Source organism: Maniola jurtina, chromosome 25 (assembly GCF_905333055.1).
Source record: "Maniola jurtina chromosome 25, ilManJurt1.1, whole genome shotgun sequence".
Classification (NCBI taxonomy): Eukaryota; Metazoa; Arthropoda; class Insecta; order Lepidoptera; family Nymphalidae; genus Maniola; species Maniola jurtina.
The window spans coordinates 2,955,582-2,975,226 of NC_060053.1; the positions used below are offsets into that span (position 1 = coordinate 2,955,582).

At 36.9% G+C, this 19,645-nt stretch overlaps 1 protein-coding gene across 1 annotated transcript in view; it reads right to left on the bottom strand.

Annotated features, from left to right (window-relative positions):
• LOC123877972 overlaps positions 1–19,645 on the bottom strand; it is a 180,409-nt gene that overhangs the window by 25,224 nt on the left and 135,540 nt on the right. The window contains exons 5-12 of the mRNA XM_045924921.1: positions 17,896–17,981; positions 15,861–15,974; positions 11,164–11,285; positions 10,640–10,697; positions 6,946–7,097; positions 4,131–4,275; positions 3,427–3,557; positions 779–932 (exon numbers count right to left, since the gene is read on the bottom strand). Coding sequence (XP_045780877.1) covers positions 779–932; positions 3,427–3,557; positions 4,131–4,275; positions 6,946–7,097; positions 10,640–10,697; positions 11,164–11,285; positions 15,861–15,974; positions 17,896–17,981 — 962 coding nt within the window. The remainder of the gene's footprint in view (positions 1–778; positions 933–3,426; positions 3,558–4,130; positions 4,276–6,945; positions 7,098–10,639; positions 10,698–11,163; positions 11,286–15,860; positions 15,975–17,895; positions 17,982–19,645) is intronic.

Genomic DNA, 19,645 nt, shown 5'->3' on the forward strand with positions numbered 1-19,645 from the left:
ATGGGAACTGTATAAAACAAGGCACACCGCTTGCGTGGCGTAAACGTTCGCGTAGACGTAATGCGTGCAGTTATGTCTACGGATTCACGCGTGTCACGTGTACGTGCTTGGTGTGAATCGGCCTTAAATCTAAAACTGATTTGTTTACATTTGCCGTTTGAAAGGTATGATGTTTGCTTACATTTTGCGGGATGCCCGTAAACCAAATATTTACATTCATTATCTGATGTATGTGCGCCAATAACATACAGGTAAGTAATTTTTATGGATGAAACATATTTACTCTGTGCATAAAAACTATGCATAAAAATTTAATTAAAAATCTGTTTTAGAATATACAAGTAAATCCCTTTTATATGATACCCCTCTTGGTATAGTAATCTTACCTTGAAAGTTGCAAATACTAATTACCTATAACTTTCATTGTGGCCCATGAACACATTTTAATTTTTTTTAGTGATGTAACCACAAATTCACGGTTTTCGGATTTTTCCTTTGTGCTTTTAGTAACTGTCTGTCAAATTTCATGATTCTAAGTCAACGGGACGTATCCTATAGGTTTCTTGAAAGACACGACAGACAGACAGATAGACAGACAACGAAGTGATCCTATAAGGATTCCTTTTTTCTTTTGAGGTACGAAATTCTAAAAATTCTTCGAATTCAGGACCACATAATAGGCGAGCAACGTCTTAACATTTGGCCATCACCGACTTTTCTACTACTGAGCAGGTAGGTACACTACCGGGTTCCTTGAGAAACAAAAGGGGTCACTTACACTTAACGTCCAAAACCAGAGGATCGCTGCCACCGTCTCCTAGACTATTTCTGGCAATACAGACATAGGCCCCAGCCACACGACGCGAAACTCTTTGGAGAACCAAGCTCTGGTTGGCCACCACCACACCTGGACCCGGCTTCACTGTCACACCCTAGGGACAAGAGATCATGTTATACTGGTAAACAATGACATTGAGTATCATGTCTATAAGTCTTATGTACGGGTCGGCTTCAGAAATCGAGTAGCAATTCTGCGAAACTATTGCATCAAAAACTAGTTGCAATTATGACCTTTTCCTATAAACATCACACACATCTAACGTATATGTGCATAACCGTGCCACGCGAATGTGATCTTTAAGATGCTAAACGACTTACGGCCTTTGACTTTACGAGGTAGACCTAAACCACGGCCATATAGTGGAACCAAGGCACAACGTCTTTTTTGATAATCTAAACTCAGTTGCATTCAAATAATTACAAATCAAAAATTACAATTTAAACACAAAACCGAAAATGATTTATCATTTATAATGTTTCGATCCATTTAAAGCGAGTTCATCAATTATTGATATTTGAATTTCATTTATCGTTCGGAAAATAAATACTGTGAAACGAATAATTAAATAGGGCAAACAATGAAAAGTGGGTAGGTTCGAATTTCCACGGATTTAATGACCAAATTTTGTATGTTAAGCCTGGACCATACACGCGACGTCGGCACGCATCCAACGCAATTTTAAATCAATTTCAATACATTCAACAAGTGTAATTTAAAAATTTATAACACCCCCGACAAGTGAAGGTTACAGTAACTAGAAAAGAGCTGATAACTTTCAAACGGCTGAATCTATTTTCTTGGATTATAGCTAAGAACACTCTCGGCCAAGCCACCTTTCAAACAAAAAAAAAACTAAATTAAAATCGGTTCATTAGTTTAGGAGCTACGATGACACAGACAGATACACAGATATACACGTCAAACTTATAACACCCCTCTTTTTGGGTCAGGGGTTAACAAATGAAAGTGAAAAACACACGAATATCAAAATACACACGATTAAACTGCACAAGAGTGAAATGCCAGAATAAAAGATTTTTTTTAAAATAAAAATAGCGAGCATAGGAGCAGGCGGGTCACCTGATGTTAAGTGATAACCGCCTCCCATGAACATTTGCAGTGGTCGCTAGACAGAACCCGGCACCAGCTATCAATTAAGAAGATAGTAAAGGAGCCTCGATAGCTCAACGGTTGAGGAACGGACTAAATTCCGAAAGGTCGGCGGTTCAAACCCCACCCGTTGCACTCTTGTCGTAGCCACTTCTGGCACAAGCTTTACGCTTAATTGGAGGGGAAAGGGGAGTATAGTCATGATTAGCATGGCTGATATTCTTTAAAAATCATCAATGCTCGGCCATGCTGAGTTTGCGGCTTATTGCTAATTGTTAGTTTTTATTTTTATAGATTTAATGTAATTATAACCAGAGGCGGCTCGTGAAAATTTTTCATGGGTGTTCACAAAAAAAAATTGAAAATGTCTTACCTTCTAAATACTCACTTTGCTAGGTCACTTTTTTACTTTAATTGATTGATGCGCTAAAATAATAGTTTAAATACTAAATCAGTTGATGACTTAGAGTTCCTGTTTCAAGCGCCAGGGGTGGAAGATCCAAACACAAGTTACACAAGACACGGGGCACGGGAAACTAAATAATTTTACACACCACCATGGTGTATTAAATTTTAATTGTTCAGATTTAAAAACACGCGTGTAGCTCATAGTTGTCACGTTACATTTTTGTAGGCCGTGGTGGCCACCAGCTCATGTGCCTTTAGTTCGAAACGTCTCTCTAAAGTCTATTCACTTTTTTTCATAAAAAAAACACATAATATTGTTCCATTTTAACAATAAATAACTCAACAAATAACGCACATTTTTTTTAAATTATTAAATGCCTTAAATGCTCCCTAATTATAATCCGCCTTCGCGCGCAAAGTGACTATGAGGTCAGAGGTGATACGACGCCGGCGACGATTCAGTTTCACGAATGTTTGTTTACATAAAGTCGGCAACGTCGCATTTTTGACCGCTCTGCTTGACATGATCCCTGAGGATTGTTTTTAATTTCTAAGCTACGAACTCTACGAGCTGGCAACGTAGCGCGGAGCGGCGCACCATATTTAGCTAATTTCTCATACAAAATCTTTTGTTTCACGCGTCGGAGCTTGCCGAGATTTCCCTTTCGCACTCCTTGAGTTCGGTACTGTTGGTTGTATGGAGATTTGTTTCATAGGAGCGATATTGCTAGCGCTCCTATTCAGCTGTAGTCAGTGCAAACACAAGTTTGCCTAGTTAAATGCGAACTAATTATTTATAGGTAGGACACGTGAAATAATGTGTCACGATAACCAACTAAGTACAAATTAATATTTGTATATTGATTAGAATATTGATGATAATATTGATTAAAAACACATTTTTCTATAACTTTTGTGGGGGTGCGCTGCACCAGCGCTCCTTAGGAGGAGCCGCCTGTGATTATAACACATGTTTATGTCACTACTCACTAGTAATAAGAAAGCAATAAAGCCTATTTATTATTATTATTAAAAAAAAACCAATAATAATTTTATTAATTACTTACATTATGAGTGAAATACACATGAGTGTGCCACGGGTTGGCCCGCACCATGCAGTCTAAGTACACATCCGATCCTTCCACAACTTTGTCCGCGTCCAAGTTTGCGCCCAACTCCAACTTCACTACTGGCAAATCTGTGAAGAACAAACTGATTGAAACTTTCGTACGGGGCCAAAATTCAGAAGATAGAACAGATACCTACTGTGTGTGATGCGTATACGTATCTAAATTTATATAATATTACTCAACACGTCGAGGATCATACATAATACAAAAAAAAACATAAAATTAAATATTTTAATAGTATTCGATTCAACTCGAGCATCAGACGATATAACATCGAATCGAACTTGAAAGCAAGAACGAATCGCACCTCGCAAAAATTAGGACCTGGAGATACTCCCACTACCGCATACTACTAAGCATTCTTGACGATTTCATTAAAAATTTAACCTTATTAGTTTGCTTTAAAAAACAAATTTAAACGCTAATACAATTAGCATGTCTTAGCATCTTGAAACTTTTACCTATACCCAAATCCCCCAACGCGCATAAATAAGTTTCATAGAAACCAAAGGGATATGTTTAATAAAAACTGCCATATCTCTTCCAGGTTAGCCCGCTTCCATCTTAGAATGCATCATCACTTACCACCAGGTAAGATTGCAGTCAAGGGCTAACTTGTATAAGAATTTAAAAAAAATTACGTTGTATCTCGAGCTTCCATCCATCTTCGTGTGTTGAATGTGAGAGCGTAGGCTGAACTGCTCTGCATGACAACACCCTTCCAGCATCTTCTATAGAAGGCACCAGGGTCAGGATGCTGCTAGTCACATTACCATCCGAAGACGTCTGTTTAAGAACGAGATAACGTTGAAACTAGAACCCGACTGCGACTTAATAAACGCTGAAATAATATGCTACAAGTGTAAATTAAAAATTTATAACACCCCCGACGATCCAAAGTATCTGAGTTTTCTTATCTTATATATCTTTTATGTATTTAGGCAACGTCCATCTTGACAGCTTGACATTTGTCTATTGACATAATATTATGAACCTAACGGTTATCTAACCTTCTTTTCTACAAGAAAACTAGAAAAGAGCTGATAACTCTTAAACGGCTGAACCAATTTTTTTAGATTATAGCTAAGAACACTCTCGATCAAGCCAACTTTCAAACAAAAAAAACTAAATTAAAATCGGTTCATTCGTTTAGGCGCTACGATGCCACAGACAGATACACAGATACACAGATACACAGACACACAGATACACAGATACACACGTCAAACTTATAACACCCCTCTTTTTGGGTCGGGGGTTAAAAATTGTTTTCCTATCGTTTGGTATATTTTAATGTTGTAGTACATTTATATTCATGAGCTCAGAATTTTCTCCTCTTTCATTTGACATCACACTCGATAAAATAGCAAAGAAAATTTTTGGAGACCGCCACTTCCGCTATTTAATTTTTTTTTTTTTGTTGTTTCTGTTGTTTTACTTTTTGTTATTTTTCTGTTATTTTATCTTATGTTATTTCTGTTATTTTACTTTTGTAAACATTTCTTAATAATAAGATAATGCGTGAATAATAAATAAATGAGGGAAAATAATTAATTATATTATTTTTATGACTCAGGATTAGAAATGCATTCACCATACTAACCAACGTTTACCTGGTAAGGTTTTGAATAACAATCGTCAAGCAAATTAGTCCATAAACGAATACGTTGGTTCTCATTTTATTTTTATTTATTAAGCCTTTATTTACTCCTTATCTTTAAGTACAATAGGTTTTCTTACAACTATCTAGCTATTTATTCTACAATTACCTTTATTTTTTATGTTAGTTTTGATAGTAAGTAAAATTGTGTTTTGTATGTGTGTGTGTTCATATGTTATGTTTTGTAGTGTTGGTTAATTAAATCGTTAGTTTACAAATGTTTTTAAAACTACTTAGTATATACCTACATTTATATCTATTGCTATATACATATATTATTATTGTGTAATTAATTATTTGTTTGCGTAGGTAATCACTATTAAATCTAGATAAATAGATAAATGGTTCTCATATCAATTGCCAATTAAATAATGCATGTAGGGTACTCTGACCTTTTTACAATTGTCAATACTTTATCTGTTATAGATATCGGTGATTGTAATCTTGAAATGAATCACGATATAGATCGGGTTCTCTTAATGATCTCAACGTACAATACAATTGATTTGATCACAATGGATTAGTCATTAAAGGAATTGCTAATAGTGGGCATATAGGAACATGATAGAAAGTGGAAACTTGATCTCAAAATCGTGACTATGGTATGAAATGAGCAGAACCTTAACAGGGCTCTCTCCGTCACTCGCTTCATACAATCGGAGTTCCAATTTCATTTGAATATTAAGCAACCAAAGTACATGAAATTTTGCAGACATATTCTAGAAACTAATATCTGTGTCTGTGGTGTTTAAGATTTTTCTAAAAATATGTAGTTTTAAAATTACAGGGGCTCAAAGATTTTTATGTAAATTTTTAAGACCGGCGTAACTTTGAAATTGAATATTTTAACAGAAATCTGGAAAACCACAAACATAGATATTAGTTTCTAGAATATGTCTGCAAAATTTCATGGACTTTGGTTGCTTAATATTCAAATGAAATTGGAATTACATTTGTATGAAGCGAGTGACGGAGAGACCCGTCTTAAAAAGAAGCAAGACCATTTTAAATGACGAGGAAAGTCCTCTATCCACGGAAAGAAGTACTTCTCTGTACGAGTCACCAACCAATCACATACGCGACTATGTTTCTGAATTGAATTTGGAATGTTCTTTGAAAACAGTTTTGCTATTGGTTGGTTACTCAAAAAGGTTAACACCCACTGAGATTTTTGGCTCTGTCATTTGTATGGGATTACGTAACAGAGAGAGCTATTAACTTCTTTCCGTGGAAAGAAAGTGTATACTACTTGATTTCAAAATCGTGACTATGGAACGAATTTAAATGAGGAGAACGATAAGAAGTAAGAATACTATAAAATGATAATGAAGTTACTAACTTTGAATTTGGATACTAGGGTTTATAGCATAGAATATAGATTAACCTAATTAACTAAATTAAATGTTTTAAACCCACTAGTAAATATTATGCCTAACTTAAGTAACTTAAATATTTTATATACTAGTTACCTAACCTATTTTAAACGCTTTTTATATAAAAGTTTAAATAGAATTTTAGCTGAGGAATCAATTCAAGTACCAAAGTAGTTGGTAGAACAATCTACCGACTTCTAGAAGGGTGAAGGGTGTCCATTTGTATTCAGGATTTACGGCCGTATTCACACGTTACTATGAGGTCTCACAGTAAGCTCGACGCATAGTGTAGGTTCCACCAATCAGATCATTATAAATTGACGTGAATACGTGATACAGTCATCTGATTGGTGGAACGGACACTGCGTTCGAGCGCACTATGAGACCTCATAGTAACGTTTGTGAATACGGTTAGTTACTCACAGTTTCTCTGATAGTCTTCAGCCTGGTTCCGCCTTTCCACCAGGATATGTTGGGCTTGGGGCGCGCACCAACTGCTTGGCACACCAGTTCTGTACTCTGACCTGCTACCAGAGGTCGCTTGCCTCCTAACAATCGCACCCAGAGTGGTCGAACTGTGGACAAAGGGTTACTTCAATAAGGTTGAAGTGTCGTGAGTCGTAAAAGGCGAAAGTTTGTGTGTATGTATGTTTGTTACTCTTTCACGCAAAAACTACTGAACGGTTTTGGCTGAAATTCAGAATGGAGGTAGGTTAGTACTCTGGATTAACAGATAGGCTATTTTTATCCCGGAAAATCAAAGATTTCCTACGGGATTTAAAAAATCTAAATCCACGCGGGCGAATTCGCGGGCGAATTCGCGGGCGCCAGCTAGTAGTTTATAAGAATAACATTTCAAAAAACCCGTCAAGTGCGAGTCGGACTTGCATACGAAGGGTTCCGTTTCATCATACAAGAAAGAACACTTTTTTCTTTCGCAGTCATTTTGACTTTTTTATTATTTGTTGTTATAGCGGCAATAGAAAAACACACCACAAGTTCAATAGAATTTATTATCAAGCCAATATAACCAAGCCAGAATTGATTCATTAGAGCGAGTAAGTAAAAACCGTAAAAACATGTTTTTTAAATCTATTCCGGCATTTTGATAAATAGGTCATTTAACATGTCGACACAAACAAAAGAAGGGAGTTCCACTGTATCATTAATTAAAAACAACAGCTGACATTTGAATGACCTACATTCTTGTGTTCTAAATGAAATTAAACTTTAAAAAATCAAGCAAAGAACAGGAAACGTTTATTTATTTTATTTACAGTTTAGAAATGCAACGATAAATTATTCTTGGCATAGTTACTTTTACATTTAATACATAGTTTTCTTGGTTGTGTCTTCGATTTCGACCACGTGAATTTAGATCTTTTTAAAATCCCCCCCCCCCCCCTTTTAAAAAAATTAAAATTTAATTTTCCGGGATAAAAACGATCCTATGCCTGTCTCCAGGAAGCAAGCTGTCTTTGTGCCAAATGGACGATGCTCGTGACTTCGTATTGCTTGCTTGGTGGCTGGCTTTTCCTGCATGTTTAGCAGTGGGAGGGCGGGCGGTGCATATCGCATGCTGCATATTACACCACACAGATTTGTCGGTTTAGCGGATTATAGTAAATTAAGCTTTTTGGTTCCTTGCATATCATGAACTTCAGCAAAGTAACACCTGCTTCTGTACAACATTGTAAGCAAGGTTAGGCCATGGTTCACCACGCTGGCTGGCATAGTAGGCAACTTTTATTTGTAAAGTTTCAATTTAAAAAAAGGTAACTTTTATTTGTAAAATTTCAATTTAAATAAGGTAACTTTTATTTGTAAAGTTACAATTAAAAAAAAAAACAAAAACTGAATTGTACATTAACTGCATTATCGGATACGAATCGGTAAAGTTCTCTTCGTTTCCCGTAAATCCATTTTGTAATGACCACACAAAGAACTCACAGATGCGTATTGTCATTTTCAATTACAATGCAACCGCACGAAATCCTGAAAGCTTAATTAACTCGAAAGTGTGTTGCAGTAAATACGGTACTGATTTTTTGTATTCTATCGCACAAAGCCTTTGCTCTAAAGTTTTGTATTTTTAACCTCCGACCCAGAGGGGTGTTATAAGTTTGACGTGTGTATCTGTGTATCTGTCTGTCGCACAAAGCCTTTGCTCTAAAGTTTTGTATTTTTAACCTCCGCCCCAAACAGAGGGGTGTTATAAGTTTGACGTGTGTATCTGTGTATCTGTCTGTCGCACAAAGCCTTTGCTCTAAAGTTTTGTATTTTTAACCTCCGCCCCAAACAGAGGGGTGTTATAAGTTTGACGTGTGTATCTGTGTATCTGTCTGTCGCACAAAGCCTTTGCTCTAAAGTTTTGTATTTTTAACCTCCGACCCAAACAGAGGGGTGTTATAAGTTTGACGTGTGTGTGTGTGTGTATCTGTCTGTCGCACAAAGCCTTTGCTCTAAAGTTTTGTATTTTTAACCTCCGCCCCAAACAGAGGGGTGTTATAAGTTTGACGTGTGTATCTGTGTATCTGTCTGTGGCATTGTAGCTCCCAAACGAATAACCCGATTTTAATTATTTTTTTTGTTTGAAAGGTGGCTTTTGATGGAGTGTTCTTAGCTATAATCGAAGAAAATCGGTTCAGCCGTTTGAAAGTTATCAGCTGTTTTCTAGTTTTCTTATAGAGGTTTTTGTGTCGGGGGTTTTTTTAAATTTTGAGTCATTCGTTATTCTTTCTATAATTTTTTGTCAAACTGTAATGCAATTCTTAGAACAGTAGATATCTACTGTTATAAGAATTGTAACATTTGTATGGACACACACCCACATTTATGCAAATAAACAGTTGAATACCAAATACTATTTTCGTACTTCGCAAACACACACACACAAACAAATATTAACGCAAACACAACCACATCCACAGTCAGGTATTATGTGAAAGGTTTGGGTGCGAACTTGAATAGGATATCGCGCTCGCTGCGCTCGTGTATCTATTTTGTACGTATTTGACAATTATTGTCAATGTGATTGTTTTATGGAAATAAAACAATCACATTGACAATAATTGTTATTAACAAACCAAGGAGCCAAGTTATATCTGTCAAAGTTTCTAGGCATATAGTTATCATAAGTTTTTTAATTCTTATGCAAGTTAGCCCTTGACTGAAATCTCACCTGGTGGTAAGTGATGATGCAGTCTAAGACGATAGCGAGCTAACCTGGAAGAGGTATGGTTCCTAATTGCTTTTATCATATAGAGTTTAACTTTCTACTACCCGTAGTTGATCGCTAGTATAATATTTATAACTTTATCACCACTAAGCCATCAGAGCCATAACGCTGGCATTAAAGTATAATATCAAAACCGTCTGGAGCATTCGTTCATATTTCATTCAGCTGTAAAGGCGCTTTCACACACATCATCTAGCTGTCAATTACAAAGTTTGGATTAACATCTCGCGGAATATAAATGGGCCTATTATATGCGTACTGCGGCAGTTTCCAAGGCTTTTGAGATTTATGAATTCCTTTCGCAGACCGGTCTGTAAGGATCTGAGGTTTCTTTAAGAAGATGTGTGTGTTTGTGTATTACCATTACCATTACAATTACCATTTTTCTGTTGAACTATTGTGCCAATTTTAAAGTGTTTTTTCCCTACCTCAAAAGGATAAACTTTACCCTTATAGGATCACTTTGTTGTGGCTGCCTGTCTGTCTGTCGTGCCTATCAAGAAAACCTATAGGGTAACATGAAATTTGGCAGGTAGGTAGGTCTTACAGCACAAGTAAAGGAACAAATCCGAAAATCGTAAATTTGTGGTTCCATCACAAAAAAAAAATGAAAATGTGTTCATGAACAAAAATTAGTATTTTTAACTTTGAAAGTAAGATTACTCCAAGAGGATTATCACATGAAAGGGCTTTACCTGTACATTCTAAAACAGATTTTTATTCATTTTTATGCATAATAGTTTTTGATTTATCGTGCAAAATGTCGAAAACATACGACTGTAGTACGGAACCCAAAGGTGCGCGAGTCTGGTCGCACTTGGCCGGTTTTACTTTGTATTACAAAAGCAAATTTTTGGTAATAACTTTGAAATTACTTACGGTTAACATCAATGGTGAGATTTTCGGAAAGCGGCATGATGGAGGGGTCAGTCACTGCCTGTTAAAAAAAAATTATTGAACAAAAAAATAGAATGACATCAAAAATCACAACTACCCATCGATCCGTTGTTCTGTTGCGACGTGATTGAAGGACAAATAAACACACCAATAAACTAAAAACAAACACACATTCGCATTTATAATATGGGTAGTATAGGTATAATAAAATTATGGCTAATATTCCCTTGGCTCAAAATATAATGGACCAAGCTAAGCAAGGTCTCAGAGTCTACTAAAATAAAATTGCTCTGGTCTCGCTGTCTGTCAGAGCCTTATAACTTCGAATTACTGAACGTAATTGCTATTGCGTATTGCTTGCTTGATGACTGGCTTTTCCTGCATATTTAGCAGTGGGAGGGCGGGTGCATATCGCATGCTGCATGTTGCACCACACAGATCTGTCTGGTTTAGCGGATTATAGTAAATTAAGCTTTTGATTCCTTGCATATGGACAAACACATTACCTGACAAGTAATCTCAGTTCCATAGTCACTTCGCTGTAGAGTGAATGTCAAAGCAGCACGAGCCTCCGAATTAGCCAACAGCGCGTGTGACTTCCACCAAGACACGCGGGCGACAGGACGACCTGTACAAAAACAAAAACCATTTTTGTAGGGTTCCGTAACTCAAAAGGGAAAACGGAACCCTTATAGGATCACTTTCTTGTCTGTCTATCCGTCCGTGCGTCCGTCGTGTCGGTCAAATAGTTATCTTACTTTGAAAATTAAAACGCATTTAATTTTTTTTAATGATATGCCACAAATTCACGGTTTTCCGATTTATTTCTTTACTTGTGCTATCAGACCTACCTACCTGCCAAATTTCATGATTCTAGATCAACGGGAAGTACCCTACAGGTTTTCTTGACAGACACGACAGACGGACGGACGGACAGACAGACAGACAGACAAAAAAGTGATCTTATAAGGGTTCTGTTTTTCCTTTTGAGGTACGGAACCCTAAAAACTGGCTCAAGACTGTCGTCGGTTGGTGTAATTTTTCACACCAATGTTACCAATTGTGATTTATACAATAACCTAAATGTGGTGAAAAACATAAGCAGTATGACTTTTTTTTTGGACCTCGATAAAAAATTTCAAAAGTATTCGGACCCCATTTAAAACTACTTGCCGACCCCTGCAGTAGACTATCACCGCTTAGTACCTAGCACTTTGAATAGGTAGGTAGGTATCTACTTAAAAATACCTTGCGTTAAATGCGTACTATGTTGACCTTTACAACTAGATGTCGCTGCATTGCACTGAAATGCGCTAGGGTCAATATGCATGGCTTCTAATAGTTTGAACCTGTTAAAAATATTGGTTGATAGCAAGTTGATGGTTTCATTATGTAATAATTGATGATTACATAATATTTTATCTTGGAAAGGCTACAATTCGTCGACATTGTAGCCTAATAATCTACATTAATTTTATAAATGCGAAAGTATGTCTGTCTGTATTTAACTTGTTGATGACCTCTCCGTTTAACCGATTTTGATGAAATTTATGTACAGCTTTGTATCCCGCAAACGGATATAGGCTATTTTATAGACACAAAAAATAAAGGATCCATATTCCCTATGGGTTCTTAATAATCTACGTATAAGTCGCAGGCATCACTTATACCTAACCTATCTTCTCACTAATATTATAAAGGCGAAATTTAAATGTGTATGTTTGTTACTCCTTCACGCAAAAACTACTGGACGGATTTGGCTGAAATTTGGAATGGAGATAGATAATATCCTGAATTAGCACATAGGCTACTTGTTATCCCGGAAAATCAAAGAGTTCCCACGGGAATTTTAAAAAATCTACATCCACGAGAACAAAGTGGCGGGCATAAACTAGTTATTACATTTGAGAAGTATTTAAAACAAAAGGTTTACCGTCAAGGGTTTGACGAACGACTAAATTAAGTGGACGAGGGTTCCAATTTAAAACAATGAAAATACACTCAGAATGTTGGCTATGTCGAAAATAAATTATTTCTCAGTGAGTATTAAACAGAGGGTCTTTCAAAATACATCAAATCCACGTCCTCTGAGTTTTAAGTTGGACTAGTGACCCGCCCCGGATTTACACGGGTAGCCGTAATCATCTTTAGAAGGATGAATTGTGGTGGATCAGATATACCTACTTGTATGCTATCGTGGACTTTTTTACAAATTTTTGAGCTTTTCACTAAGTATATTATATTCTTATCGAGAAAATTTAACATTTTACGCAGCTCACCCATAGATACTCTGAGATAAGACGATTTTATGACGACAAATATCATAATACCGGTAGCTTATATTCACAATATATTCATAAACGAACTTATCCCCGCAACATTGTCGGCGTGGACTACACAGATTTCAAACCCCCATTTTATCCCCTTAGGGGTTGAATTCTCAAAATTCGCATGCCAAACAGCCCGATCCACCCAAAAGGTTTGAGCTGTGCGTTGATAGATCAGACAGTCAGTCAGTCGGTCTCCATTTCCTTAAAATATATATTTAGATTTTTGTTTCAATAATGCGATTTTTAATTTTTAACCCCCGACCCAAAAAGAGGGCTGTTATAAGTTTGACGTGTGTATGTGTGTATCTGTGTATCTGTCTGTGGCATCGTAGCGCCTAAACGAATGAACCGATTTTAATTTAGTTTTTTTTTTTTGTTTGAAAGGTGGCTTGATCGAGAGTGTTCTTAGCTATCATCCAAGAAAATCGGTTCAGCCGTTTGAAAGTTATCAGCTTTTTTCTAGTTACTGTAACCTTCACTTGTCGGGGGTGTTATAAATTTTTAATTTACACTTGTTATTTTTTGCCGTCAAAAAATCGGGTCACCGTTTATTGCAAGTTAGCGGAGTTAGAATCTTTTTGAAGCACATTACTTACTCATACGAGTAAGTGCCGTATGAACCAGGGGACGGGAATAAGTTCAAAGGAAAAGTTCCAAGTCCTCGCAGCGAGGGCATTAAAGTCAATCTAACTTGCATCGTCGTGAGGTGGAACTTTCCTTTAATCTTATGGCGCTATGAACTTATAAATAACCTGTGAATTAACTTTTCAGTTTTAACTAACAGAGAGAGAGCCAGCAAGTGCCAGACCTTCGTTATTTTATACTAGCTGATGCCCGCGACTTCGCCCGCGTGGATTTAGGTTTTTCGAAATCCTGTGGGAACTTTTTGATTTTCCGGGATAAAAATAGCCTATGTGCTAATCCAGGATAATATCTACCTCCATTCCACAGCAAATCCGTGAAGTAGTTTTTGCGTGAAGGAGTAACAAACATACGAACACACACACATACACACAAATTTTCGCCTTTATAATATTAGTGTGCCATACCTTCGTTATTTTATAAAAGTTGAAAGTTTCTCTGTGTATTGTCATTTGTCCCCAACAACTATTAAGCAACTATAAAGTTTGGAGCAGACGTAAGATTATTTACACCTTTGTTACCTCTTATCTGCCAAAGCCACCATGATCCAAACTTCATAGTCGCTGATCGTTCCTCCCTGTGTTGGCGACAATACTCAGAGAAACTTGCAGCTTTTATAAAATAACAAAGGTCTGGCACTAGCTGGCTCTGACTCCATAACTACTCCAAACAAATTAACCCGTGTTCATAATTATGTTCTAGGAAATCGCTTTGAGTGTGTTGTGAACGTCAACATTGGGGATGTGTGGCCTATTTACGACAGGGCATCTCAATCGATATAAGCCGTGATAAACTAGTTGTTAAAGACATCCGCCTCTTAATCGGAGGTCGGGGGTTCGATCCCGGGCACGCACCTCTAACTTTTCGGAGTTATGTGCATTTTAAGTAACTAGCTGTGCCCGCGACTTCGTTCGCGTGGAATGGCTCTCAGCGCGCTTTATATAGCCACGGACGCTCAGGCGCGAGGCGTGTAGTACGTACTCTGTACGTTAAAATTGTTCACCGTGATTCTTTAAATTGACATAACTTTTTTATGAACCGATTGACATGAAATAAACACTAAATGTTAAGTGAAGCTTACTACAATATATTAGTGAAAACCGTATCTAAATCGAATAAGCCGTTTCTGATATTAGCGTGCACAAACACACAGACAAACAGACAAAAAAAAATTAATTACAATTTCGGGTTCGGCATCGATATAATAACAACCCCTGCTACTTTTTTTATATATTTCCATTGTACAAACACCACTTTTCTACAATTTTATTATATGTATAGATTAAATATCAATTGATGTTCTCAAAGATGTGTGAAGTCTGTCAATATGCACTTGGCCAAACCCCTTCTCATTCTGAGATGAGACCCGTTCTCTGTAGTGAGCCGACAATGAGTTGATCATGATGATGATAATAATCTCAATGGATTGCTCGGGTTAAGCAACATTGACTTAAACAGGTAACTGGATGGGTGACCGACTTTGGGCATTTGTAGCCTATGTAACTCTGCAAGTTTTAACTATACTTATCACGCCATTAATCACGTCGATCCATTGCTTCGTGATTGAAGGACAAACCAACAAATAAACACAACAAATATTAGCCTTCATCAGCTGTTCAGGTACCTACAGACCTTTTTACCCCTCGCACCATTTAACCCACATTTAGAACCCGCCGCATCCCCGGTTAATTGGGAAACAATTCAAACCCGAAGTGTGCTTGACAAGGCTCCCCCACCGGTTTTCCCCGCCCCTAACTGAACAATTACCCCGAATGAATTGAACTCAGGCATTGTCTGCTCGTTTTCAACCCCTATCAAAGTCGTACTTTTGTTTGGTTGTTTTAGAAAAAAGGCCAATTCACAATTCACAGCCTCTTTTCGGGGTTTGTAGGGCCTCTCTGGCATATTGGTCCGTTGAGAGCTGAAATGGAAAATGGGACTCCTTGGTCTTTTTTTTAAAACGGTCGAAGAAATTCCATTTTGATTCGATTCACGATTATAATATTTTACAGATATGGTGTCATCATCATCATCAACCCATTGCCGGCGCACTACTGAGCACAGATAATATGTGAAAATGATAATGAAAATAAAAATTATGATTTGAAAAACATCTTTTTTTTTAAATATATAGACTAGCGCTTGGCTGTAATCCAACCTGTTAGCAAGTAATGATGCAGCCAAAGATGTAGCGCGCTTACTCATTTTTTTTTAAATAAAAATAACCTTACCTCCAACAGCCACACAAGTCAGGTTGACCTCAGTTCCTTCATCATAGGGTCCAAGAACTCCTCCTTTGATCTCATCGCCTTCCTGGTTCAGGATAATCAGCCGCTCTGGAGGTACTGTGAAAGAGTAACGACTTTTTATCCAATACTTTAGGCTTAAATCATAATCCTTCCAGAAGGAAGGTGTTAACTTACTTTGAAATTGAAAAAATACTAATTATTTTGTTCTTGGTCACGTTTTTTTTTTTTTTTGTGATGTAACTACAAATTCACGGTTTTCGGATTTTTTCCTTACTTGTGCTATAAGAGACCTACCTGCCTTTCATGATTTTAAGTCAAGGGGATGTATACCCTATAGGTTTCTTGATAGACAGACGGACAGACAGAAGACAGCGAAGTCCACTATAGGAACCCTTATAGTATAAGGGTTCCTTTTTCCTTTTGAGGCACGACAGAACCCTAAAAACTGTTGCATTGTACTTGGCCGCAAAATTGATTTCCATTTGTAGCCTGCGGCATTGTCGCATAATATTGTTGCTTCAACGTAAACCAATCCTAATGGAATGACGAAACTGACTTAATTTTTAAACATTTTTTTTGTAAAGAAATCTTACATTTTTACTATCCATAATTTTCACAAGAACAACTTCCAAACATCAGTCCACGTCCACATCTAAATTAAAATTTAATTTGAAAGTTAGCAATTTAATTTAAACTAACTTTAGTGTTTAGGCTGTTTGTCTGTCAATTAAGAAATTGTTTCATAACTGTGTGTTTACATTTCGAGGTTCTAATAACTTTCTCAAAGTAACTCGCGTGGGTGACATCGAAAGTTTTTAAAAGTTCCTCCAAGAGATATGTTATTTAAATTCTATTTTTGGACGACAGCTTGCACGCTGAATCCACGGAGCAACTCCTCAAGGAGAATATTTCGTCTCTCCCTTGTCCAATATCAAAGTGTTCTAATAAAACCGGCCAAGTGCGAGTCACGACTCGCGCACCGAGGGTTCCGTACTCGGGTATTTATTCTACGTTTTCCACGATAAATCAAAAACTTATGTATAAAAATAAATAAAAATCTGTTTTAGAATGTACAGGTAAAACCCTTTCATATGATACCCCACTTGGTATAGTAACCTCACTTTGAAAGTTGAAAAAACTAATTATTTGTTCATGAACACATTTTAAATTTATTTTTGTGATGTAACTATAAATTCACTGTTTTCGGATTTTTTTCTTTTATTTGTGCTATAAAGACCTACCTACCTGCCAGATTTCATGATTCCAGGTCAACGGGAAGTACCCTATAGCTTTTCTTGACAAACACGACAGACATACAACAAAATGATCCTACAAGGGTTCCATTGTTCCTTTTGAGGTACGAAACCCTAAAACACTAAGAATCTCAAAATAACCACTATGAAAATTAAAAAATGAAATTTCTTGTATGATGGTATGCGGAACGGCCCGTAGGCACGTACTTTGACCTATTTTTTCTTTGATGGGTCCTGTCTTAGCAAAAGCAATTTGTAGACGTAACAATATCTCTGGAATCAATTAGGACACCCAATTGGCTCTCCGAAATGGATTCTTGCTCCGAGATGAAATTAAATATATCCCTCAGATAAACGATTCCATTTCCTTGTCCAATATTGATATACCCCGAATTGATAGCTTATTTTATTATTTATTGATACTGTAATTTTTTTAATGGCTTTTTACTTCAAATAAATACATTTTATACCGTTTTATCATGACTTGATAAATCGACTTGGTAAACCTTTCCGCGGTGTTCCTACTAGATTTTAATATTATTATTCAAGAGGTGGATCCATAAATCCCTGAAAAGCTGGCAACGCATTGGCGGTTCAAATGTTCTTGGGCCATAATCTCTTAATATCAGGTGACCTGCCAGCTTGTTTGAATTTTTGGAGTAGATTAACAATAAGAGCATGTACCTGTCAATAAACTGCTGTACAGTTTGACGGAATTTTAATAATAATTTGTATTCAAAAAATAATAATTGATTGATACTTACTTAATACTGTGAGGTTTAGCCTTGTGTTCTTGGTGGGTGACCTGATGAAGTCCACCCGACATCTGTACTGCCCGCTGTCTTCAGGCCTGAAGGACAATAACTATTATTACTTATTATTAAAGCTACATAAATACTATTATATTTTTTAATTATTATTACTAAATACTAGGTATTAAACTACAAAAATTTTAAGGGTTAAATTTTCAAAATCCTTTCTTAGCAAATGTCATATTAAAGACCGATTCACACCAATTGCGTACACGTGACACGTGCGTAGTGACGCGCGTAAACCCCTAACACACCGGGTTACGCATACGTCCACGCTTTACGCAAGCGGTGTACCATGTTTCATACATTACAACGCGATGGTACGCGCTACGTCTACGCTTACGCAGCCTGTGTGAACGAGCTATATAACAGCTATGTATCTGCATGCCAAATTTCAACCCGATCTGTCCAAGTAGTTTGAGCTGTACGTTGATAGATCAGTCAGTCAGTCATTCAGTCACTCAGTGAGTCAGCTTTTCCAAATTTATTCAGACTAGATGATGCCCGCGACTTCGTTTGCGTGGATTTAGGTTTTTAAAAATCCCGTGGGAACTCTTTGCTTTTCCGGAACAAAAAGTTGTCTATGTCAATTTCCGGGACGCAAGCTACCTCTATACCAAATTTCATATAAATCGGTTAAACAGATGGGTCTTTATGAATTCCCTGGGAAGTGGGAACTTTTTGATTTTCCGGGATGAAAAGTAGCCTATGTCCCCGGGATGTAAGATAACTCTGTACACCAAATTTCATCAAAATCGGTTAAATTGTTGGGCCGTGAAAAGCTAACAGATTGACAGACAGACAGACATACTTTCGCATTTATAATGGAGTATGGATGTAGTTGAAATCGTAGTTGACACAAATTCTGCCATCGACGCTACAATAGTGTAGGAAAGCGTGTACCATTTCACCACTTGCCATCAAGAGAAATAACGGTTTAAAAGATCCATTTCAGACAAAACAAACATCCCAGTTGGACCGTTGTTTTCGAAAAATAACACAAAGAAAAATATGAAAAAACATATGAAATGTCAACGGTGTATTATTCTCATGGAGTATCATGTTTCGCGTCCCAGTTCCCATACAAATACGAACAAAAACGCGTATAAGTAAGATTTTGAATGAAGCTTATTACTTAGGCCATGTTCACATGAGCGAATTGCTTTCGTAATAATTTTTCATCATAATATTTGCATAATTTTTTTGTAGTTTTGTTTTAACTTTTAAATATTTCACGTAGATTCCGAGGTAACCAGAAACGTTAACTTTGGATTTTTACCTATTTTTGGAACAAAACTTCCACTTGTTTTTTGGAATATGTTGGTGTGTGCAATAAAATTTTCAAAAAAAAAAAAATTACGCACGTCATGTCGCCCCGTTCTAGTGCAAAACGTAATGAAACTTCTGGAGCACGTCACTCGACAGTGGTTGAGAGTCTCAGTGAGAACGAGGCTTTCGGAGGTCCACGAGAGCTGCTGGATTTTCGAATCGTTCCAAATTTGATTTGTTTCTTCCACCTGGCAGCTGTGTAATTTTTTTTAATATTTGTCTGCCACCCAGCCAACGTCATCGGCGAGTAGAGGTTGCATTTCACTCACTCATTTCTGATTTTATCACGTATAACTGCAGGCATAGATCTCTCTATCACTCGCTGAGTGACTCTGACCTTTCTTAGGAGGCCCATAGTAAGCGATCATGTCTC